The sequence below is a fragment of the Sapajus apella genome, unplaced genomic scaffold (assembly GCF_009761245.1).
Source record: "Sapajus apella isolate SASKATOON/1434 unplaced genomic scaffold, GSC_monkey_1.0 scaffold54, whole genome shotgun sequence".
NCBI lineage: Eukaryota > Metazoa > Chordata > Mammalia > Primates > Cebidae > Sapajus > Sapajus apella.
In genome coordinates, this window is record NW_022436994.1 from 4364257 (window position 1) to 4389672 (window position 25416).

Consider the following 25416-nt stretch of genomic DNA (forward strand, 5'->3'; position numbering starts at 1 on the left):
ATTTCTTTGATTTTCATGAGTCGATGCTCAAGCCCTAAGCTGACGCAAATAATCACAGCTGTATTTGTCTCCTGGAGCTTCAACTTGTAGCATGAAGTCAGGTTAGTCATAAAAACATGTTTAAGAACTTCTTTTTGGGTTTATATAAATTTAAGCCCTTCCCAGAAAGAAGGCATAAACATCTTGATTTTTCAAGAATGGTTTGAAATTTTTATTAAATACCGTTACCTTATTTTACCAGTTAAGAAGTAAATAGATTATGGACCAGGCATTCCCTTATGACAATAGTCTTCTAAACTGTTTTTCTTAGGAGTTTTTGTGTGATGAGGTGCGCTCAGGCACAGCCCTTCTTTATTTTAATCCCTCTCCCACAAGACCTTCAGAGACGTAAAGCTACTCTCATGTAATAGCCCTTTGCACCCCAGGTCAGTCTCCCACTAGAGCAAACAGCAGCACTCGAGGGGTCACCAACTCACCAAATCAACCAGTATGCTCTAAGTTTATACGTGGGGCCTGCCCAGGATCACCATTATCAAGATGGGATAGACTGATCTGAAATCGAGGGCATCACAAAGCCATATTATCTATTTTCCTCTGGAGTTCTACAAGTAACTTTGACTTTTTTTCAAGAGGTAAGAAGTCCATGACTTTCACATACCAGCTGCTTCGTGTCTCTGCTTGTAAGGACCTTAAGGTTTCATATCAAATCCAAATAATTTTACGTGACAACTTGAAAGACCAACCATGAGGGAAGGGATGCTTATGATACAGTTCTTTTTTTTTTTTGAGACGGAGTTTCGCTCTTGTTACCCAGGCTGGAGTGCAATGGCGCGATCTCGGCTCACCGCAACCTCCGCCTCCCGGGTTCAGGCAATTCTCCTGCCTCAGCCTCCTGAGTAGCTGGGATTACAGGCACGCGCCACCATGCCCAGCTAATTTTTTGTATTTTTAGTAGAGATGGGGTTTCACCATGTTGTGATACAGTTCTTACAGGAGACAGAAGCGTATCTGTTGGATCCGTAGGCCTTTCCACAGCTGGCATACAAAAACACTAAATGGCAAGGGAGAAAACAATAGCAATACGCTTTGGCCAATAGAACGGTTGCTATTGCAGTGTTAAATCTCCAGGGGCTGGAGGATGAATGATAATGGCAGGTATTTATTTCACCGCCAGTGTGCGTTCACATTTTGCCATTTATTTCCCCCCGCAGTTTATTGCTGTGCGTCATTCCCTACTCAGACCAAGCACTTCTGATGGACGGGCTTCTTCCTGACCTCGGACCTTTCCCGGTGTCTCTTCTGCCCTGGCTCTGATTTTCCTGTTGTTCTTCCTTCTTTCAGGATAAAAGGGCTCTTTGTACACCCACGATTTACTTCTGTTGGGATTTACATATAAATGCATAAATAACAGATTTGTTTGGCTGAGGTTTATATTTTTTTGAAGGAGGTAAAGACTTTCATATGCAAATTCTAGGTTGATAATATTCTGTTGCCTGAAATTCACTGATGCTTGGAAACGTTCTTATGAAGAAATCTGCTTTATTTTAATTCATTGTTCTTATTTTTCTTATTGGATATGCTATTCCAGAATTTATTACTCATTTTTCTTAAAACTAGATTGCGTCCACAAATTGACCAGTATGGTCAATTTGGATAGAATTGAAACATTCTGTCTACCTGGTAAAACTAAGTGCCTAAAAACATGAACTATAAATATAGTTAGTAGGAACTCACAACTTATATGTAGTATCCATTCAGTGATACGTAGGACCTAACGTTTTTGTGTTTTTGAGGTTTTCCCATTACTGTGTACTTCACCATTTTACATAGTCTACTAAAAAGAAAAAAAGAGGGGGAAGAAGGGTGTTCTATTCATTATTCTATGTTATTTTCTCTTCATTATTCTGTTCTGTTCATTATTCACTCGTTTCTTCTCCCATGTATTCTCTAGACACAGTACTTTCTTGGTGCTAGATATGACAGCAGTTCTGTGGGCTGTAGGAGTGAATAACAAGCACGTGACCTCTGGTCTTGGATCTTACTACCTGTGGCTCCCCAGGCACATGAAAAGAAGTAAAGATAGTTCCATTTTATAGTTACTAGTCTTGAGGGTACACACGTGATAAAGATGCCAGGGGGTGTGACTGCCAGCATCTCTTTGAGTATGAGATCCCTCTGCAGTTGCACAAACTCACCCAGTTCTGAAGAGCTAGTCACCTCTGCCACCTTGTCCCAAGACAAGCAGTAAAAATAGTCATACGTTAAAATTCAGGGTTTAGATAAAAAGGCAACTAGTTCTTGCTTGCTTTAATGAAATTTTATTATGCAGATGCATTTGAACTGGAGAATCTTGTCATGTTTCTCTCTAAAAGATGTTTTTAAATGTTATCACTCAAAGTGAAAAAAAAAAAAAGAATTAGTATTTCTGACGTGTAGGACTGTTGTCCGGCTGATCACAATGAAAATGTTAGCTATGATTAATGAAGGAATTATCACAGCTTACATTAGTATTAATAATAAAGAAATATAAGCCAAAGCTATATGTAACCAATTTAGTGCTATGCGTTGATGAAAAAAAAAATAGAAAGTTACAGAAATTACTCACAATGAAATGTAGAACAAGTTAGAAAGGGCCTCTTTTTTTTTTTTTTTGCATTGAAATAAAGGACTTTTGTCTGATAAGTACAGTCATTTTGATCTCAAATCATTAAGTGGGGAAGGTCTAAACAAGAAAAGGTAATGTTACCTGAATTCTGGGGAAAGCATTAGGATTTATGGCCCAGACTTAAAGATTGCCGAAGATTGTATATAATTAGAGTAATAAGCATTTGTGTAAGAAGTAGCGCTATTATGCTGAAGAAAGATGGCCACAGAAAATCTCTAGGCAAATCCTTAGAGAGGGAAAAGTGATACTGCTCATAGAATTATTGGTTCAAGAGGCAGAAAATATGATGCAATAAGTATATCAAATCCATTAAAAATAAAGGACAGGGGAATATGGGGGGAAACAGATGCAATAGGGCTAAGTCAGTTTACATGGTGAACAGAATTCGAACATGGCCCCTCCAATGTAAGTGATCATAAAGTTATCCAAAGACATGAGTGGTCGATCTTCGACAATATCCTAGGGATCTCCATGACAGGTAGCCTGATAGACACTGGATAGAATCAAGGGCCATTTGATGAACAAGTTTTGCAGATTTACATGCGACTTGGCACTGTGATGACATTAGAGCCTTCTAAGAATCAGACAAATTAATTAGGTGAAACATTTTTTCCCAAAGCACTTGCATTTCAGAAAGTTTCTCATTTCTGACTCAGCTCAGAACCCATTCCTTGTTGTGGGTAATTTCTTCTCCTTGTAAGCCGTGTCTGTTTCTTTTTTCCATCATGTCATACATGCTATGCACAAAAGATGATAGCTCACGTTTTCTAACTGGAGACATGCAGGCAAATTGATAGCATAAAGAATCCCTTGGGAATATCAATTCTATAGCAAATACTAAGGTAAAAGAAGAAACTATGCATTATTTTTCAACTATAGTTGGCTTAAATTCTTAGTGTCACCCTAGAGACCATGTTGCCAGTGGACAATTGAGCATGCTGTGATTTCTAAACTGCAATCTAGTTTATATGATAATGTTTGCCATCTCACTTCACTAGTGCTTTTGACCTTTTCCTATGATTCTAAAATTACTTACTTGCAAATAAATACTCCTAGTTCTATAGATGAAACAATTTGGAAAAATCTTAAAACTGTTCACTCACTGACATTTTATTTTCGCACCCATTATAATCCATCACACATCGCATCTGTGTTTGTGATGCTTATCCACTGCTAATTTTCACAGTTTTCATGCTAATTTGGATCCATAATATGATACAGTTTGTTCACAACTTCCATAGCTCATGTAATATGATTCAAAACGTCTTCACGTGCAGACTAACATTTCCTATAACAAAACAAACTTTTCTACCATAGGGATAAGAGTACATCTTCCAAAAATTACAAGAGAAAGTGAGGGCCTTTCAAACAAGTATTCAAAAGAGCTTGAATCATCATAACCAGTTACAGATTATCCAGACAGAGGAATTAATCTACGTACAGAGCACTTGCTTCCTCTGGCTTCTCTGAATTGTGTGTGTGTGTGTGTGTGTGTGTGTGTGTGTGTGTGTGTGTGTGTTAACTGTTTCATCCTTCATACCCAAGGAATGTGGAGCAGGAGAAAAGCCCAAAATAGCTTTTGCACCTTATTAGTCACCATGGTAAAATGACAACAAGCAAACTTCAAACCCTTCAGTGAAGACAGAGGTTCGAGTATTAAATAAAATGAAGCTCAGGAGTTATCTGTATATTTTTGTTTTCTATGCTTTATTTGTCACCAATAGCAACGCATAATTGGTAACCTTTTTGCCGAATGACTCCCTTCACTGGAAGTTTTGTGATTTAGATTTACAGTTACCTCTGTGTTTATTTTATTCTTAAATGCTTTATATTCTAACCCTTCTTTTTCCTTCTTAGTAAGAAAATAACAAATTTGTATTACTATGAACGAAACTACATAAAAGAAGGCTTTATCTGAGTATATTTTTCAGTAAAGGAAAAAAAAGAAGAAAAACCCCAAGAGATTAGATCTATTGAGATTATTTAGACTGGACACACTGTTTCCTGGTTGATTAATCTGCTACAGGGCTTCAGGGCAGGAAGTGAGGAGAAAAAATAAGCAGAACATAAAGCCTTAACGCAAACGGAATAGCCAATATATATCATGCTTCTTTGGCACATAAGGGACAAGATTTAAAGAGCAGATGCATCCTTTCCTTTTGTGTTTTGTGTGAATAAGAAGTGGCAGTGAGGAATATAAAGACGTCCTGAATGGCACACATCATCAACCACAGGACGGAAATGGATGGCCGATTGCCACATCTAGCCCACACATGCATCCTCTCTGCCAGGTAAAGTTGCCAGTATTAAAAGTCAGATTTGGCTTGAAATTCTGGTTCTTCCTGGAATGTGTAAAGAGCCTTCCCAAAGGGCTCACATCCTTCAAGTAAGCCGTGAGCATGGCTTGGCAGCAGGTGCTCCCAGAGCGCAGGCCAGCACTTGCCATACACCACGGACCCCACCAATCCCATGGCTGACACTCAGGCTAAGAATCCAGTATTTTCAGGCTCATGTCTTTGAAACAAGAAATGTAGAGGGAAAGCGATTACGTCCTGTAGTCAGGAGCCTGAGAGGACCAGAGCAGCAGATGCAGCACAAGCTTACAGCGCCGCAGTTCCGACAAGAGAAGTGTAGGGGGTGGTGGAAGCAAGCTTATTTGTGCCTCTGGCCTGTTTCTGCCTCATCCCTGCAGCTTTCGCTTGGCCCTTCTCTCTCAATCATTTCTCTCTCCCACCTGGTCTTTCATATGGGCAGACCCCGAATCTGCACCCACAGTGGTGTATTGGCAGAGCTGGGCAGGGAGTGCCCTGGAAGGCAGATTCTCTTTTCTATCTGCTGACTGCATTCTGCCCCTTTACATTGCCGTTGTCATATTAGTGAGGACTGGGTGCAGTCCGGCCGAGGGCGACGTTTTGATCAGCTGGAACTGTCACTCACTGCACAAGTGGCCTACATTTGGAGACTTGAGGCTCCATAGCATAAATCTTATGTGTGAAGACTGAGTTACTTAAATTGAATAAATATAAAATAATAGTAAATGGTTATAAATTGAAACGTTTAGCTTCTAGTAGGGAAATTACAAGTCTCCATTTAATATTGCAAGGCGAAGCGGCGGAAGAACATTGATGGGGATTTGTGGGTTTTGTGCTATTTTTTATATTTCACAGCTTTATAGAAGTATAATTGACACAAAAAAACCTGTATATGTACAAAGAAAGTGTATAATATGATCAGTTTTGACACGTATACACCATGAAACCATCACCCACAATCAAGATAATAAACACATCCATCACCCTCAAGTTTCCTTGCATGCCTTTGTAATTATTTTTAATCTGTGTGTGTATGTGTATACGTGTATACATACACAAAACATGCACATAACTATACATCCTACATTATGACAGTACTGTAAACCTAGTGGGAAAAGTTAGCAAAATGTAGTTTTTAATAACAAATGCTAAATTAATTGAGAAGTAAAGGTCCATTCTAGCTAATTGGGAAATTGTCTAAATGGAGAACATTAAGTGTTAAAATTGATGACCCTAGTGATAAAGCTGAGTATTGATCTGAGGAGAAAGAAAGCTGGTCACAGCATTTTTATAGTCATCTGAATGCATCCTTTGCGAAATGAAAATGTAGGGATGTGAGTGCATATACAACCTGTGGAACTATTTCTCCCCTATCCAGTTTTCAGGAGGAAGCAAAAGATAATTTATCCACTTAATTTTCTCCTGCCATGACTGTGTTCTTTAAACCATGTTTACCAAAAGTAGCTGAGAGGAGGTCAACCCACCTCCTCTGCCGCTCCATCCTGGCTTGAGAACGGCTGACCGAGATTTCCCGCTCTAGCCAGGAGCCCAGCTGCGTGGCTGGGGCTAGGCAGGGGCAGGCACCAGGGAAGCATCTGTGGTGGGCTCCACTGCAGTGGCCAGCTGTTCCCTGACCCTCGCTCCCTCTGCCAGGTTAGCAAGCAGCCGAAGGGGCTGCTTATTTAAGAGACAGGAGCTTCTTGGATGGCTTTACCCACACATTTCAGCCACCAGGGGGAACCCTGATTATCCCATTGATGGACAGAGTTGAAGGGACTGGAAAGAAACATACAAAAAATTAACATCAGGGCTTTGCTGCGTTTATGCCAATATTATGTTGCAGCCAGTCACACGACAATTTAGTGACGGTAATTATAGGACAGAGTTCTGTCATTTACAAAGAGGGGAAAGTGAGTAGTCCAGTAACTTGCCAAAGATCAAGCAGCTGAGAAGGGTCTGTGGTCAGACGGCCGACTCCCTGACCACTGTTACAGTGTGACTAGTGGGTCTAAAAGGGATGCGTGTGTGTGTGCATCCATGCATGTGCGCCATGATACGCGCACATCTACACTCATACGTGTATGTGCATAGACATGTGTATAGTGCATGAATGCATACCCACACAATACATGTGCATACATAGTATATCTTAAACATCTATCCGTACATACACACACTGTGTATAAAATATGTGTGTATTTATACACATGCCTACAGAGATGCCTGCACATGGTGTACATGTGCATGTATATATTCATGCGTACAGGCACATCTACATACATTGTAACTTCTGTGCAAATATACATGCATAACATGTGCGCACATACATGCATGTGTAGACACTGCGTGTGTGTGCCTGCACATGTGTGAAGAAATGAGGCCAAGGACAGTATGTGGCTATATTACCTTGTGGCTGCCAGTGTGCCCCCCACCCCCACCCCACCCCGCGTACAATACATCTCTGAAACCTGGGGCTTTGGTCCCTGGCAGGTTTTGCAAGGATTCTGAACTTGTCCTCTTTGTCCTCCCAGAAATTATTGTCAGGCCTCTTCTTTGGTGCCTCATTTATGACTGGGAAGAGATTTAAAGATTAAAGAGAATATGGCCAATTAATTGTTTAAATGGATAGTCTTCCATATTTAGATAGAGCAGAATCAACCCTGTTAGTAAACTCAAGCCTCATCCTTCATCTCTGCCCCTGCACTCAGGTTTGCCTCCATCTGGCTGTTTGTTAGCCAGGAGGCACCTTGCCATGAAGGAGACCGCCTCTGCTTGGGTGCAGGCTGCACAGTGGGCCTACAGGGTGGCCCAGCCCATGGAGGGGCAGAGGTCTTCGTCTTAGTGGATTCGCCGCCAGTGACACGGGGGCAGGAAGTGATGAGGGCTAACGTAGCACCCCCTTCCCATGCACTTTTCCTGGAGTAACCCTTTAATCTCTACCACAGCCCTGTGAGGTCACTGCTGTTGTTATCATCCTCGTTTTACAAATAAGAAAACGGCAGCACACAGACGATAAGAAACTTGTCTGTGACCAAAAGCAAGTTAATATTTAAGCCAGGACTTGAACCTTGCCAGTCTGGTCCCAAGCACCTGCTTAACTTCCACTATCCCTCCTCCCTACTCTGTGTTCTGTTAGTTTATGGGGAGGGCTACAAGGCTCTAACCCTGCTCGGATCTCCCAAGGAAGCCATTCCCTGTGTCCACAGAGGAAGGAGAAAGTGGAGGAGGTGTGTGTGCTTTTGAGCTTTGTCCGATGATCTCTCATGTGCACGCCTACCTCAACCCACGGCCAGCAGCAAGGATGGGGCTGCACAAAAATACCAGGAAGGAGGGCCCCGACTCCAGAGGAAGGGAGGTCAGAGGACCCCACAGAGACGAAGACAGTCACCATGTGTGGGCCTCTCAAGCCACAGACACTGTACTTCAGTATTTTCATCCCAGCCACGCAGTGCACTGGTGTATTAGTCTGCTAGGGCTGCCATGACGTAATACCACAGACTGGGAAGAAGTGAATTCTCTCACTGTCCTGGAGTCTGGGAGCCCGAGATCAAGGTGTTGGCAGGGTTGGTTTCTCCTGAGGCCTCTCTCCTTGGCTTGCAGACAGCCACCTTATCCCTGGGTCTTCACCCAGTCTTCCCTCGTGTGTCTGTGTCCTAACATTCCCTACTTACGAGGACACCAGTCCTACTGGATGAGGCCTCCGCCCTAATCAGCATTGTTTAAAAGACCTTATCCTAATCAGGTTACTTTCAGAAGTGCTGGAGGTTCCGACTTCAACATGTGAATTTTTAGGGAACACAGTTCAGCCCATAGCAGCTGATGTGCATTATCCTGTGTGCCGATGACGACAGAGACTAGAAAGTTTCTGTTGTACCTAAGCGGATGCATAGGGGAGACCCAGACTCTAACTCCAGGGCTTGGCCCTGCTGGGTGCCTGAGCCCTGCTACCTTTCTGGCCAGCTGTGCTAATTTTGCCCAAGCTGGCTGCAGCCCACACTGGCCCAACACCATATGCAAACCACCATTCCTGAGTGCACTTGGCCTCTGCCCTGACCTCGAATTCCCTCCTTGCTTCCGCAGTTTATGGAGCAGCTGCAGCTCTGATAAGACTTCTGTGCTTGTTTCTGAATACCGCAGCCCCGGGCACGGCAAAGCCAAGAACCCTGTGGATGAGGGAGGGCCGCAATTCTTTTTTTTTTTTTCATTTATTTATTTTATTGCATTTTAGGTTTTGGGGTACATGTGAAGAACATGCAAGATTGTGGCATAGGTACACACGTGGCAGTGTGATTCGCTGCCATCACCTACATCTGGCATCTCTTCCCTTGCAATTCTTTACACAATCCGAAATCAAGCGTTCCTGTTTCCCCTCCCCCTCCCCATTTCCCCAGGCACTGCTCAGCCTTCACTTAGGTCTTTCAAGCATTTGTGAATGCATGTGCACACGTAGACACACACACACACACAGAATCTGTCTTGTGTCTTGCCCACATCTGAAATACTGGGGCTTGGGAGACAGTCCATCATCAGCTAACACTTGTTTTTCTCTATCCTCTGTGTGCTTGTTAGAACACTGTGAAGGTGTTTTCTGTGAGCCGACTTCGAAATGTTTCTCCTGAAATCAGTGTTATTCACACAGTTCTCATGTAATGAATTCTGTCTGTCTGAAAGCTTGCCATATTGTCCCTGGTTTCTCCCAGCTAATGGGGAGAAAAATGAGGAAAATGAGCCTGAATATGAACCCGTCACCACAGACCACGCTGCTTCCTTTCCAGGCAGCAGGGCCCAGGAGACTCTGCTCAGGCCTGGCAGCCTCTGTGTTTCGCTTGCCCTTGTTTTGCTCAATGCGGGCAAGACTTTTAAAATGGTTTGAATAAGCTGCTGAATCGGTATGCTTTTTTAAAATTGTGATTTAAAAAAAATAATATAAGATGTCCCATTCCTTGCATTTTCAAATGCATAGTTCAGTAGATTTAAGTGTATTCACTATGCTGTGAAACAGATCTCCAGGACCTCATCGTCCTGCAAATCCGACACTCTCCACTCACTGAACAGCAACTGCCCTTTGTCCTCTCCCCCTGCTTCTCTTTTTGTGACTGGCTTATTTCACTTAGCACAATTTCCTCGAAGTTCATCCATGTTGTAGCATATAACAGAATGCCCTTCCCTTTTAAGGCTTAGTATCTTTCAAGTATATGTATAGGCCACATTTTCTTTCTCCATCCATTGTCAGTGGGCATTTACATTGTTTCCACCTTGTGGTTATTGTGAATGATGGTGCAGTGAACATGGATATGCAAATATCTCTTTGAGACTGCTTTCATTTCTTGGGAATATATACCCAGAAGTGAGATTGCTGGTGAATTAGCATATCTTTGCCTGAAAAAAAAAAAGCTACTCAAGCTGAGTTAATGCATAAGGACATGTATGGGATCCTATACTGCACCTATAGAGGTTGGGTCAGCTCACTTACCCCAAGTGAGCCACATGTGAGTTCCTGAACCAATCACAGTGGCCGAGGGAGTGCCACACACCTATTGGCTTAGGCCAGAATGCACTGACCAGTCATCAGGGAGGAGGACAGGATTACCATGTTTGATTGAATAATCAGGGTCCATCTCCCAGACGACCAGGTTGCTCCACAAAGGGGACAGGGCAGAAAGGGTGCTGAGGGTCCTGCACTGTCTGGGGAAGTGCACAGCATGGGGCTAGAGCCAGGCTGCGTGGACTCAGGGCCTGGGTCTGTTACTGCCTGATTTCAGGCAGCTTCTTAACTTTTCTGTGCCTGAGTTTCTTCATATCGAGAGAAAAAGTGCTTTTGAGAATTATACGTGCACATGCATGTAGAACATTTAGAACTGTTTCAGGGGCTGCTGGGTTGCAGTCCTCAGCAAATGCATGTCAACCTGCACTCAACAAATCTTAATTATTATGAAAATGGTCACAATTTAAAGTGCAGAAAATTATGCATTAAGATCTTGATTTCTTCTTTTAAAAAAAAGTTAGAGATATGGCAACACCAGTTTCACGGCATGAAAGGAAGTGCAGGATGTGTCCTAGCTGCTGTTTGCAACACATGTAGGTGCCGGGTTTCCTCGGGGCCCTCATGGGGCCACACCAGGCCCTCAGCCTGCCGCCTGCTGCTGTCTGCAGACCTCTGTAGACGGATCGGTGCAGGTTCCCTGATTCAGTCAAACTGGAGAAATGAAGTCACTCTAGCCCTCGTTTTTAAAAAGTCAGAAAAATGTAAAGATTATGTTGTTAAATAACCCTCAAAGAAAATGTTTGATTTTCTACTTCATACACTCACACAAGTGATGCAGAGCAATGTCTGCTTCTTTTTCCTAGGAAATTTAATAACTGTGCATATTGCCTTTAAGAGAGTGCAGAAAATGTGCCCCCTACAGCTAAGAAAAATGAAGTGCCTGCCTGCAGTGCAGAGCGCCTCTCACTGTTTCGGGGGCTGCTGGGTTGGAGTCCCAAGCAAATGCATGTCCAGGACTCAGGACCTCACTGTCGTTCCCCCGTGTGTGCCCAGCGCTGTCCACCGGTGTCTCGGGGCCTCCTCCAGGGCAGCTGAGCCAGAACCAGCAGGCTCGCTCCTGCCACCCACTGCAGATGCAGTCCCTGGTGCTGGCAGGCTGAGAGCTGCTTCATATGGTACGTTGAGCCATGCCCCTGGCTGACAAGGGAAAGATCATTTTCCCCTCCAGCCCCTGCAGATCAGCAAGTGCCCACGTTTCCATATGATGATGAAACACACATGAATAAGCCATGGTGTCGTCTGGGAATGCTTCACCCGGAGTGGCTGGTCTTAAACTGGTCCAATTTAGTTGAGACACTTGGAGTGGCCGCTCATTGGCCACTTGAGAGAAACCAGCGGTGTTAATTGGAAGGCTCTCTCCAAGCCTCAGCAGGCCAGCTGCATGCCGGGACACCACAGCTCTGACTTAAGCCTTTTGCCCTGCAGTCATGCTGTGACTCAGGGGCTGACCCAGACCTCGGGATTATGGAGGCTTTGGAGAAGCAGCTGCATCTTCAGTCAAGTTTCCTTGGATGTATTTCCTGCCACCTATCACAGACTCAAATTATAGAAAGAAAGAGAGACATGAACTGTGTTTCACTGCAGCAAACATCCACACTGGATCTGCTGTCATGGTTGTCTCCTGGGAAAGCTAATTTTGTAGACTTGAAGTAATGAATAATTAGACCATTGCTAAATGTATGTTTTGTTTTCTGAACAAATTCAAAGCATGAGAAAGATAATGAAGATTTTCTTAAAATTAGACCTATTTTAATCCTTCCTACTGTTTAGCCCTAATGGAATATTTATTCCAAAATCTCTATCAGTTAGGCTTCTCCAGAGATACACACCAATAGGATATATTTATGACTGTATGTGTGTGTATCTGTGGCAGAGAGAGATTTTTTATAGGGATGAGCTTCTGTAATTATAGAAACTAAGAAGTTCGACTGTTTGACATCTGTAAGCTGGAGACCCCGGAAAGCTGGTGATGAAATTCTATCCAAGTCTCAAGGCCCCAGAACCAGGAGCTCTGATGCCCAAGCACTGGAGAAGATGGGTGTCCCAGCTCAAACACAGAGAACACATTCACCCTTCCCTGCCTTTTTGTTCTGTTCGGACCCTCAGCAGATAGGAGGCCTGCCCACAGTGGTGAGGGCACATCTTCTTTACTGTCTGTCCATTCAGATGTTGACCTCTCCGGTAAACAGCCTCACAGAAATGCCCAGAAATAACATCTCACCAAGTACCTGAACACCTCTTGCTTAGCCATCGCAAGTTTACCCCTTGCCAACTCGCCAACTGTATGCATGCCTTTAAATTGTAATTCCCAGAGAAAGACAAAACAAGGTCACAATTCCAATTGGCATGACACTGCTGTCCTGTATACAGCTGAAAATGCACTCATCCCTTCCTGGAAGAGAAGATAAAGTCCTTGAGTTGATGTTTACTCTCTCCTGATATCCTGTAACTGAAAATACTGTGATGTAAAATTGTCAATAATTAAACACTGATATAGAAGTTACTTATGTCACATGTTAAGGGAATAAGAGGAAAGTAAAAGATATATGTATGTGTGTGTGTGTGTGTGTGTGTGTGTGTGTGTGTGTGTGTATACATACACGCACACACACACACAAAAACATTCTTAACAAAATAAGAAGGAAATACTCATTGACCATTACCGTTTTCATTTCTGTAACTGGTCACATCACAGCTGATATTTATAATGTCTTCTACCCATTCTGTATTCCTGTTGCCTTCAGCCAGCACCTCAGCTGTTTGTGGTCTTTACCTGGTGATGTGCTACAAACCATCATTCCTGAAGGGTCTGGGCCATTAGTGGTTCTACCTGGAATGGGCCAGGGTAGTTTCCATTGACCTTCATCACAGGGCTTACTAAGGGAAGTCCCAAGGGATCTCCTGCATCCCATACTGTTCCTTACCTCCATACTAGAGCAGTGGTCTGTTTTCCCCAGGGTAGCCTGTGTTGGTCACCCAGGCAACACCATCAATCCCGCCTTTGTCTGTTGACTCAAAAGCCTGAGGAGCCTGGATTGACCATGAAGCATCTTAACTTCCTGTTCAGTGAAATCACTGTTGTGCCTCCTGGTGGAATCATTTTTTTTCTCTGGGCCTAAAACCCCTGGGCCGGTAGAACATAAAAGTCATGAAAAAAAAATGTTGCTAGTGGGTCACTAAGGATGATGATGGTGCCACTCCCCGTTTAACCTCTTGATTCCTGGACCCTAGGGGAAAACCAGCATATATGGGATGTTGTTTAGAGCATACACAACTTTCTGGAGAAGATCGCCCCAGCCCTGCAAGGTATTGCTACCTCTCTGACCCTGTAACTGAGTTTTCAAAAGGCTCCTCTACGGTTCTATCAAACCAGCTGCTTCAAGGTAGTGGGGAACATGGTAAGAACAGTGAGTTCCATGCACGGGCTCATTGCTGCACTTCTTTGGCTGGGAAGCGAGTTCCTGGATCAGAAGCAATGCTCTGTGGAACAGATAGTAGCTTTGGCAGAACTTACATTCTGTGACTTACTTATGGAGAAGCAAGTGGGAATCTTTTCTTCCCAGGAAGTAGTTTCGTATGGAGATGCTTTGATAATCATGAAGAAAATGCAACCTGTTAAGATCTTTCATTGGGAGATCTGGGCTGGTGCTCATGTGATCTGGGGCCTGTGGAGTGCTGGAAAACACCTGGAGGAGCCACTGCTCTCAAACAGCCAGAGTGAGGTGTGTGCACCAAAGACCAGATCAGACCGACTCGTGGAGGCGCCCGGCAGAGCTTACGGCAGGCCCCATCATGAAGGGAGGGCTATGGAGGGTTTATTCAACACAAATCAGGAGCAGATGTCTCCATTTCAACCCTACACAACCATGGAGGACCACATGCTCCCTATGAGGGATGAGATGAGGGCTGAACTAGCAAAAAACGGGCCGCGTTGGGTAATGCTAAGAAGTAGAAAAACTCCAGATCCCACTGGGACTAGAGAATAGCAAATAGAAGGCAATCATCTTGGCTGTATTTCCGGGTGGAGTTAGTGCAAACAGCAGGATGAAGGAACGGTGGCGGGGCGGCTGGGAGAGGGTGCCCTCACCAACTTCTCCCTGCCTGGCTCGGACTTGCTTATGCTAACAGGGCCAGCCCTCTCCCTCCCACCCACCCCCACCCGACCAGACTCGTTTGATCTACAAACAACCCCACGGCTTGCTGGGACTTCCCCCTAGAAACCATGTCTTTCAGGCCTCCTCCTTCCTGTCCTCTCCCACTCCTGGGAAGGTTCCCCAAAGCCTTAAGATTGCCGTTTCTGCAGCCACCATATAATTGCATTTGTTCTTTAATTCCCAGCCTTTAAAAAGATCATGACCACTAATGAATAATTATACAGTAAGACCTCATTTAACATCAGCAATAGGTTAGGTTTTTGGAAACCACGGCTTTATACAGAACAACAGATAATGAAACCGATTTTACCATAGACCAACTGATAAAAACAACTTAATTTCTACCACATATTTCTGGTCACCAAAACATCACTAACTTCTAAATAAAGACCAAACACTGCTAATATTAAACATTAATAAATACGAGCTATACATACATTTAAGAAAGATTAACAAAAGCAGGTCATGTGATGATTTACCCAGTTTTTCCAGTTCAGAGTCACAGATGACAGCAGCCTACCAGGGCAACACAGGAGGCAGGGCGGAAGCCAGCCCTGGACTGGCCCCCATCTCTTTGCAGGTGCTCTTACACTCACCCACACAGGGACAATTCAGACACCCCAGTGACCCTAACATGCACAGTTTGGGGACATGGGAGGAAACGCGTGCACCCACAGAAAACCCACACAGACTTGCCGAGAAGATGCAATCTCTGCACAGACAGTGGCCCCAGCCTGGAATAATAAGACAACGTTGAATGAAAGACGTTGTTGGAGGACCTGCCATATATATCGGCCTGTAGGCTGAGACAGATAGGAACCACAGTAATCAAACTCATTCTAGCAGCCCACATTCAGAGACTCCAGACCATCCAGGCTCTGTCAGGCTTTCCCTGCATCATCACGCCTCTTCATGAAGCTCCTGAGTGAATGAATACCATTATTCTTATCCCTGCTTTACAGAAGAGAAGTCATAGCCTGTAGGCACTAATTTGCTGAAGGCCACAGTTGAATCTGCACAGTGTTACATAAATTGTTTTGGGGGGCTGTGGTGGTGGTGTTTGTTTTGAGACAGGTTCTGGCTCTGTCACCCAAGTTGGAGTGCATTAGTGCGATCGTAGCTCGCTGCAGCCTCAAATTCCCAGGCTCAAGCAATCCTCCTGCCTCAGCCTCCCAAGTAGGTAGGACTGCAAGACCACTCTACCATGCCTGGGTAATTTTAAAAACTTTTTGTAGAGACAGACAGGTTCTCACTATGTTACCCAGGCTGGTCTCAAACTCCTGGGCTCAAGTGATCCTCCCACCTCAGCCTCCCAAAGTGCTGGGATTACAGATGCGAGTCACCATACCCATAAGTGTTTAAATTGACGCAAAAGATGGAGAAAAGTGTGTCTTGAATCTGTTGGGTACAAAGTGTGTACATAAACTGATTTTATGGATGGATCTGATTTTCTTCAGACATTTCAGAGATTGCGTTACATTTATCCAAAAAGCTTCTAAAAACGAAAGACTACCAAAAAAAGCAACGTAATGTAAACCATGGTTATCTTGGGGATAAGTGATTTCCAAATGTTTGTGTTTTTCTTTCTATGTGATAGAAAAAGAAAATAAACTTTATTTTAAAAACCAAAATAATCCTAATGGAAAAATCCTGGTAGAACGTGGTTGTAGAAGGGTATCTGTAATAAGAGGAATGGAAGAGGTAGGGGGTGGCCATCTATCATTTCACGACATGGAGAGGGAAATGGGGTCCCTGCCTCCCAAGGTGACAACATTCAACTTCCAGTCCTTGGGAAAGACCCTGAAATCCTAAGGCTGGAGCCCCAGCATCTCATGTAGGTTATTTTGGGTGTTGGTGGGTTTTGCTGAGGTGAGTGTTTTCTGGCCAATAAAGCCGAGTTATTTTGGGCCACCGTAATTGTGAGTTAGACAGGTGGTTTGTGTGTGAAACATTTAATTTGCTGGCTGAGTAGTCTGTTGACTTTGGATAAGGCTAAAAACAATTCTATACAAGCTTCCCAAAATGTTGGGCCCTGATGCTGATCTTATCACTGTTACAAGCAGATGCACATTGCCAAGGCAGGCTGGACAACGGGAGGGGAGCTCTAGGAAAAACCATCGTGTTACTTTCATTGCTTTTGTGCTGACCACCCTACTGTATCTGAGTACCTTTTAGGTATAGAAGTCCCTCCTTATTCATGGGGGGATATGTTTCAAGACCCCCCATAGATCCCTAAAACCTCAGCACTGAATATACATACATATATATATACACCATGTTTTTTTCTTATGCATACACACCTGTGATGGAGCTTAATATCTACATTAGGCACAGTGAGCAATGATGACTAGTAATGAAATAGGGCAGTTATAACAATATGCCAACATCAATCCTCTTGCACTTCGGGACCATTATTAAGTACAGTAAGGGCCCCTGGACACCAGCTCTGCGCCACTGAGAGAGTCCATCTGAGAACCAAGACCAACTGCTAAGTGACTCACAGGCAGCAGAAGAGACGGTGTGGATGCTTTGGACAGAGGGAGGATTCCATCTGTGACGGGACAGGACAGGAGGGTACATTTCACTGGGCTCCCCAGAAGGACACATGATTTAAAACTGGCCAAGTGTTTATTTCTGGAATTGTTCATTCCATATCTCCAGAGCTTGGTTGATCACAGGTAACAAAATGCAAAACCTCCAGCAAGGAGGGACTGCCACGATGGCTTCTGCTGTGTGTGTGTGTCGGGAGGGCGCTGCATGCAAGCATAGTTATTAGTCATTCGCTTTTTTCCACTTGTAATGGTATGTTAGCGTTGCGTGGTTTCTAAAATTATGCAGGAAAGAATTCATCTTGGAACAAGCCCCTATTAGAGTATCTTTTCAATATTAAAAGACATGTTTTATTCCTTAGTCCCGAACCAGGTGACGGTTTAAATTAGTCATTTCACAGTCTTTGCTATTTAATCTGGCCCAAACTTCAGGCAATAGATGCAAATAATTAATAAGGCAAAATAGCCCAATTGGCCAGGAAACTGACGGCCTGAAGTTGCAGATGGAGGCACTGATCCCGAAACACCGGACAGGTGATCTCTGGAGCCTCAGGCTTCAACACTGCCATTGACGCGGGCTCATTTCCCCTGGTGGGGTTACAGGCACCTCTCACTAGCCTTTGGACAGCACTTTTGACACCTGGGACTTGGAGGCTCTTTGCTGCCTCTCCGCCATTTTCTGCAGCATCTCGGGGTCCCATTTGCTGGCTCGCAGGCGGTGCCACCCCTGCCCTGCTCAGCTCTCCTCCCCCTGCTCTTCCTTATGCCCCCCATTTCATCAGCCCCCCCCATATTGTTTATTTGCTCTTTTTTTGGGGCATAGTTTACAAACATTCGGAATGTGTTTTATTTTTGAAAGTCATTTCCTCATTCTGTCTTTCTGAAACTATTCTATTACAGTTTCCACAAGTAATTATTTCAGCTCCACTTCTGTCTGGAGGAAAATGTCACTTGTAACTTTGTTGAGGGCATTTTGGGACAAGTTCCCATAAAACAGGAGACATGTGAAGAGCACTGAAATGGGAAATGGAATCTACTAATTTTAGAAAAAGGCAAATATTCCTGCCTTTTGAGAGCAGGCGCTGAATGTGAATTTTTAAAACGGGTTGTCCGTTAACTCCAGCGCCTGTTGCTGGAGACGCAGCCGTCTTTGAACCATGACAGGGAAGAGGTTTCAGTAAGATGACGGCAGAAAGCTTCATGGGGATACAAAGCTTACATGTAGGTGGTTCTCCGCTGCAGTCCAGCGAGGGAGGAAAGCCGGCTGGCCAGGAACCCTAGGGGAGGTACAAAGAAACCATCCCACATGTGGCCCAGGCCAGCCGGCCGCAGCAACACCCAGCAACATGCGCCCCTGGGCTCATCCCGTTCCCACTGAATCAGAAACTCATGCGGGTATGGGGCTGGGCATGGGGTCTGGACAGTTTCTGTTTTAACAAACCCTCCTGGGGACTCTGACATGGGCCAAGGGCAAGACCATCATCGTTCTCAGAGAACTTAGGATGTTTATGGCCAGCCAGGCAGCTAGGCCCAGTGCCCGTGATAATTTTAGCTGCCATCACTGAGCATTGACCCTGTGCCCTGCTAGCTCCTTCATAAGTGCTGTCTTGTTTAATCTTCACTAAGTCCTTAGAGAGACGAATTCAGCCTTGTGGATGAGGACATTAAGAGATGAGTTTCACGCAGCCCTTGAGGGGCTGAGCGCCAAGCTGGAAGGACATATTATTAGTGCAACAGAAAAGAGTGGCGGCATCGTGAGTCTAGGGGAGGATGCACGCTGGGGCCCCTGGAGACGCCAGCTTCATGGAGGAGGGAGGGCCTGAGCTGCCCTTGCAGGAAGATGAGGACTTTCGAGAGGAAAGAGAAGGACATGCTCTGAGAACTCCAGCTAGAAATGCGTGCAGTAGCCAACCTTGGGGTCATATCTGCAAGTCCTCTTCTCTTTGAAGCTGCTCCCTTGGCTCCTAAAGGCACTCCCTCTCTCCTGGCTCCCCATCTGTCCCCGCAACTCTCCTGGCTCCTCCAGGGAAGAAAAGTTTGGATCCTGGATGGCAGACAACCTTCTCCTCTGAAATGAGGAAGCCTGTGGAAAGGAAACGGATGTTTTACATTAAAAGCAAGTTCCGTTGTCTTATATTTCCAGCCATATCGTGATTGATATGGCCCAAAACCCCTCTGCTACCAAGCACCTTGAAAGGCAGGGTTTTCTGTGATGGACATCATTGTAAATGCATAGCCGAGTTTTACATTGCACAGAAAATGAGAAGGAAATCATATAACAGAAGCGTGAGGGAGAGCTGAGATGCTGGGGGCTTCTGAGGAGGCCAGGGCTGGTCTTAGTCATCTGGGGCCTCTCTTGGGGTTCCAAGCAGGCACAGGGCCCCTGGCCAAGTGGTAGAGGGGAACAGGGCCCTCAGCAGCTCCCAGTACAGGGAGATGCCTTGGAGAAAAAAGATCAGAAAGTCACTCTTTCCAGGCCAGTCAGTCAGAAGAGAAAAAAAGTTATAGTAGCTTCAGTTAACCTGAAACATGGCCATCTCCCGACAAGCCCAGTGCCCATACAAGGAAGGCCCATGAAGAGCCTTTCATCCTCAAGGGGCGTGCAGAGGCCTGGACAGCAAGACAGGAACCATGGGGCTAACCCAGTGGAAACATCACAAACTCTGTAGATTTTATAGATGGCAAAACTTAAGAAGCCATCAATAAGGAAATAAAAGAACAGAACTGGCCCAGAAAGAATTTCGAAATCTAGGTGAAAAGAAAAAAAAAAGTGAAAAGTTTCCTTTTTATGTGTTTTATTTGTTTGTTTTGTGAGACAGAGTCTCACTCTGTGGCCCAGGCTACAGTGTAGTGGTGGCACAATCCTGGTTCACTGCAACCTCTGCCTCCCGGGTTCAAGTGATTCTCCTGCCTCAGCCTCCCAAGTAGCTGGGATTATGTATAGGCATGCCACCGCACCCAGCTAATATTTGTATTTTTAGTAGAGACAGGATTTTACCATGTTGGCCAGGCTGGTCTCGAACTCCTGACTTCAAGTGATCTACTCACCTTGACCTCCCAAAGTGCTGGGATTACAGGTGTAAACCACTGCGCCCAGCCCTTTCTATGTTGTAATTTTTCTTAAAAGCACCTAATAAAATGTTGCATTGAAGAGGAACAGTGACAATTTTGTCTGTCACCACCAACCTCCACTTTTAGGTACAAGGGAAGGAGGAGCAGAGACTTGAAGATGAGACGCTAAGATTGGCTGGGCCCAGCCGAGGGGCCCTGTGCCCGGTGGGGCTCTCGGTAGGCACCTCTCGGGGGCAGGTGGGGCATAGGGACAGGCGCCTGGGATGACTGACCTCACAGGGTGGCATTACAGCACAGCCAGCCATCTTCCCTGAGTCACAGAAAATGACCTGTAATGCTGTCTGTTCTTCAGTATCAAAGAGGTGAGGCTCAGATACCTGGATTCTTAGCTTTTGTCAAAGAATGCTCTTTTCTGTTACTGCACACTGAATGTTGATTATATTGTCGAGAATTTATACTGCACAGCTTGCCAGCTTGAGGAGGCCTTCCTGACTGGCTGAGATGCCCTGAACTGCAAGTGCCCCTTTGCTTGGGCTCAGCCTGGGTCCCTGAGAGCAGCACAGGGCAGGGCACACAGCTTGCCCAGAAGGTGCCATCTGCCTGTCAGGTGAGAGGGTGGCCTGACTCCTTTCTTCTCTTGTCATCCGTAGAGATCTATTTTATTTCTTATTTAAATCACAGTGAATTTCAAAGGGGATTGGAGGCAGGTTTTTGTGTTTCAGTATTCAAATTAGAAAAGTCTAGAAAAAGGAATAATTTTTTAAATTTAATTTGTTCACTTTTCTATTATACTTTAAGTTCTGGGATACACATACAGAACGTGCAGGCTTGTTACCTAGGTATGCTGGTTTGCTGCATCCATCACCCCGTCATCCACATTAGGTATTTCTCCTAATCCTAACCGTCCCCTAACCCCCCACTGCCCTAACCCTAACCCCCAATAATGTTATTTTAAATGATTGGAAATAAAAATATATTAATGCTATTTTTGAAACCCACATTTTCCTTAAGTGGTTAGAAGTAAACACTAGGAGAGCTCAGAAATGTATGCCCTGGGAAGAGGGAGGGAAGAGGAAATGCAGGTAAAGGCAGCCATAGAGACACAGCGCAGTCCCACCTTCTCGGGAAACAAGGCCAAAGCGATCAGAGAGGATGCCACATCAAACAGCACTCATTTATTTCATAATTTGGTCACTTTTATATCAAATTTACATCCAGAGTGTTGGATGAGCAGTGCATTATCGAAAGCTAAGTAAAAGTAGGCCACGTACTTTATTCTCTTGACTTCTGGTATTAAAAGGATCGAAGTTGCAAGAAAGCAGCAAAGGGAAGGATGCCATTTTTCTTCGATTGCCCATCTCGGATGGCAGCTCCCTCACCTTTCCTTCATGCCAGACCCAAAGCATAGTCAATTTGAGATTGAGTGCCCCTGGCAACTTGGCAGGTCCCTGAACCTCAGTTTCTGAGACGTTGATTAAATAAAATTCAGATATTTTAATAGGCTAGACAACCTGAAGACAGAGTTTCTATTTTGACAGTGAAAACTAGACACAAGCTTTGTTCTTGCCAGCGGGCATCACCATCCACTGCCCCACACTTCCCTCAAAGGTGAGGCCCCAGAAATGTGTAAAAAAGAACAACGTTTTTTCCTCAAGAAATGGTTTCAAGTATGTGGAGATTCCCAGAAAAATGGATCCAAGATTTGTTCCATAGAACATGGAAGCGGATCTTTTGGCTTAGAAGAGTCTAAATGCAGATATACTCAGTAAGATTCGTGTAACACGTTGCTTAAAGAAGCTTAATTTGACTCTTGCCCACCATGTGGGTTTTTTGTGATATTTGAATCAACTTGCCCCTTTTATAAGCTGAGCAGAGTGTTTCTGCAACACACCCTCGGGCATAGGTGACGTAATTTGTTGGTTGAGGCTTTTTTTATAATTTGCAAAATAGGAATAGTGAGATCCATGCTGCAGGGGACATGTGGATTAAATAAGGAGGTAGGTAAATACTATCCATTTGAGCACTGCAGAATGTCAAAACCCAACTACCATTATGTGGTTTGCAAATATCAGTGTTGAGGTATACTATCTGGTAGTAAATTAGCCACTAGTTTAATATTTGAGACTACTCTAGCCCGTGACAGTGGTATAGAGAAGCAATCCTGTTTAACTATTTGCTTAAAAGCAAAAAACACATTAAAATAAAATGAAACCTCAGTTTCAAGGTGGCTGAACTGATTTAACCACCATCAGCCAAAGCCAGCACTGTGGCTACAGAGAAGAGCTGACCGCCCTATCCAAATGGAATCTTGCCCCAGAATGCAAGCGTCCATCTCTGTCCCTGTGGAACTTCACTTAGTCCAGTCCGGGTTCATGCACCACACCCATGGCTGCTGTCAATAGGCTTTCTGATCCATAGTAAGGAAACAGCAATACTCACACGCGACAAAGAAATTCATTCCATACCATTGCTGACACCCTCATCCAAACACAGGAAAGACAGCCAAGCATCAGTAGATAATTTTGTTTTTAATCATGAAAGAGGGCAACAAAGTGATCAGAGAAATTTACTCCAAAGGAAACAGAGTTACGTTAGGAAAATAGAACAGAAATTTAAAATAAACACTTTTAGTCGCTGCCTCAGAAAAATTCAGTAGATTATCACATACGTAAAACAAGAGCAGGCTACTACTGAAAAATAAATAACCATCAAAAAAGTCTTGGAAATTAAATACATGTCTTTAAAAATATGCACATGTAGACACATTCAGGTAAAATTTAGAAAACAGAGGAGCTGAGAAGACAATCTTAAAGAAGGATTTTCATCTGAATCTTCCTTTGGTTTAGCCATGCTGACAGTCAAGGCTGAGAATTAAAAGGAGCCAGCCTTCAGACACAAGAGAGCTTCAAGAGTATACCTTTCTGAGTTAGATTATACTCAAGTGTGTAATTCAAATAATGGAAAATAAATCTAGGAAAGGGAAAGATATATATGTAGCTGTCAAGTTTAATATGTAATTTAATATAAAATAAAGGTTTCTATAATAGAAATACCATAATGTTACATAGTTACATGTGCAAAATCAAGGAAATTTAGACATTTATTAGACAGGACTCCTCAGTTCTCAGAAACAGAAATAATGTCTTGACCAGTTATGCATAATTGGGTTTTGTGGTGATTTTTAGCTCACAAAACTGGCAGTTCCAAGAGACTAATCTTTATTATGGGCATGGCTGCATTCAGGAGCTGAAACACTGTGTTAGAACAGTGTTCTTCTCCTATCCCTGGATAAGTTCTTCCCTGTGCTGGTTAAAATGGCAGCCGTTTATCCAAAACTTACACCCAATCCATTTTTTCCTGCCCAATTGGACCATCTTCCTGAATAGCTCTGGTGGAAAGGTACTGAGAAGAACTTTGATTGGTCCAGCTTGGGACACATACTCATCTTTGGATTGTCCTAGGGGAATAGTTAGGGGAATATCATACCCAGATATGATAAATTGGTTACCTGCAAGAGGGAAGAATTCACTTAACACAAACAGGGTGAGAGCGGTGGGAAGAGAAAAACAGCAGCTGTTTCTTACGTGTTTTTAAAAGAACAGCAATTGGAACACAGCTCTGTCTTACAGTGGAGTAACTTGGAATTTTCTCTGCCCTTGGACTCTAATAGGCATGTTAGGATTCTAGGACTAGAGTTATGATTCAGATGGCAAAGAAATAGGAGCTGACTGATACCAAGAATGACTTGACTCTTAAGAGAATCCAGGTCTAATTTTAGATCCATAAATGGTTTTCAACCCTTCATTATCTTGCCTTCTTGAAAATATAAAAATATGTATATAGCAGTGCTCTGGAGTCAGCTGGGGGCACTATTACCTTCATCACGCAGTGTCTTTGAGGAGCCCAGGTCTATGGGATTTTTGACAAGTGCATTAATATAAAATGTTATTAAATAGTGCCCATCAAACTAAAGAGGCTGCAATTTTGACAAGGAATGAACAGGCAAACGTCACTTGGAGGAAACTGTGCCTATGGAATCAATTAGAGAAAAAGAGAGGAACAAAGTTTGGGGTGCCTACTCAGAGCAGAATCAATATAATGCTGGTGGCAAAGGGTATCTCAAAGGCAAATCCTAAACCCAGCCCCTCCAAACTGTGCCTCCTGAACGTTTGCACACCTGTGTGTGACCACAGAGACAATGGAGATTCTGACCACTCAACAGTATTTGATGTTTCCCATGTAAAATGGCATTTCTCTGCTTCTTCCCATCTTTTGACCCACCTGTCCTTCTCTACCTGCCAAAATCATGCTTTTGTTAAGACACAGTTCAGTGGCCGCTTTCCTGTCTCCTCTAATTAGAATGAGTGACCCCGCTTCTGTATTCCTGTGGTATTGTCCATGAATCCCACCATCTCAACTCTTAAATTGACTGAAATGTATCTTTTATATCGGTGGGCTTAAACTGGGGTACATGTTCTTCTTGGAGAACAGCAGGACTTTCCAAGGGAATCTACTTCCAAATGTTATACCTCCATATGCATTCTTTCCTGGAATTCATGTGTCTGAGAACTCACCTGTGACCAGCGTAATTCCAAGTCTTTTTCCCCAATACCAGTTTTACAGATGCCCTTCTGCTCCCTCATAAAAGACAGACATAACCCTCACCCATCAGGAATGTCACTGGTGTGCACTTCCCTGAGATAGACAAATCTTATTCCCAATCCCAAACAAAAGAACAAATGGAAATATTGGTATAAGATTCAGCAGATAAATAACTCTAATGAGTTGGTGGCAAATCTTTTTGAATATCATGTGGTTTCCCAGTTCTTCTTTCCAGCCAAATTGACAAAGGATCTAAGTGAGTTGTCAGATTTTAAATCATTAAGCATAATTTTTATGACAGAAGGGCCGGGCGCGGTGGCTCAAGCCTGTAATCCCAGCACTTTGGGAGGCCGAGGCGGGTGGATCACGAGGTCAAGAGATCGAGACCAGCCTGGCCAACATGGTGAAACCCCGTCTCTACTAAAAATACAAAAAATTAGCTGGGCATGGTGGTGCATGCCTGTAATCCCAGCTACTCAGGAGGCTGAGGCAGGAGAATTGCCTGAACCCAGGAGGC

The 25416-nt window shown here is 44.0% G+C and overlaps 1 protein-coding gene across 7 annotated transcripts in view; it reads left to right on the forward strand.

Moving 5' to 3' along the window:
* Positions 1-25416, forward strand: part of COBL (cordon-bleu WH2 repeat protein) — a 288288-nt gene that overhangs the window by 227502 nt on the left and 35370 nt on the right. The window contains exon 8 of one of the 7 annotated variants that reach the window (XM_032244198.1): positions 1212-5967. The exons of the other annotated variants lie outside the window; for them this stretch is intronic. Within the exon in view, the coding sequence (XP_032100089.1) occupies positions 1212-1255 (44 nt within the window). The 3' untranslated portion in view covers positions 1256-5967. Of the gene's footprint in view, positions 1-1211; positions 5968-25416 lie in introns of those variants that run through there. 7 annotated transcript variants of the gene reach the window in all.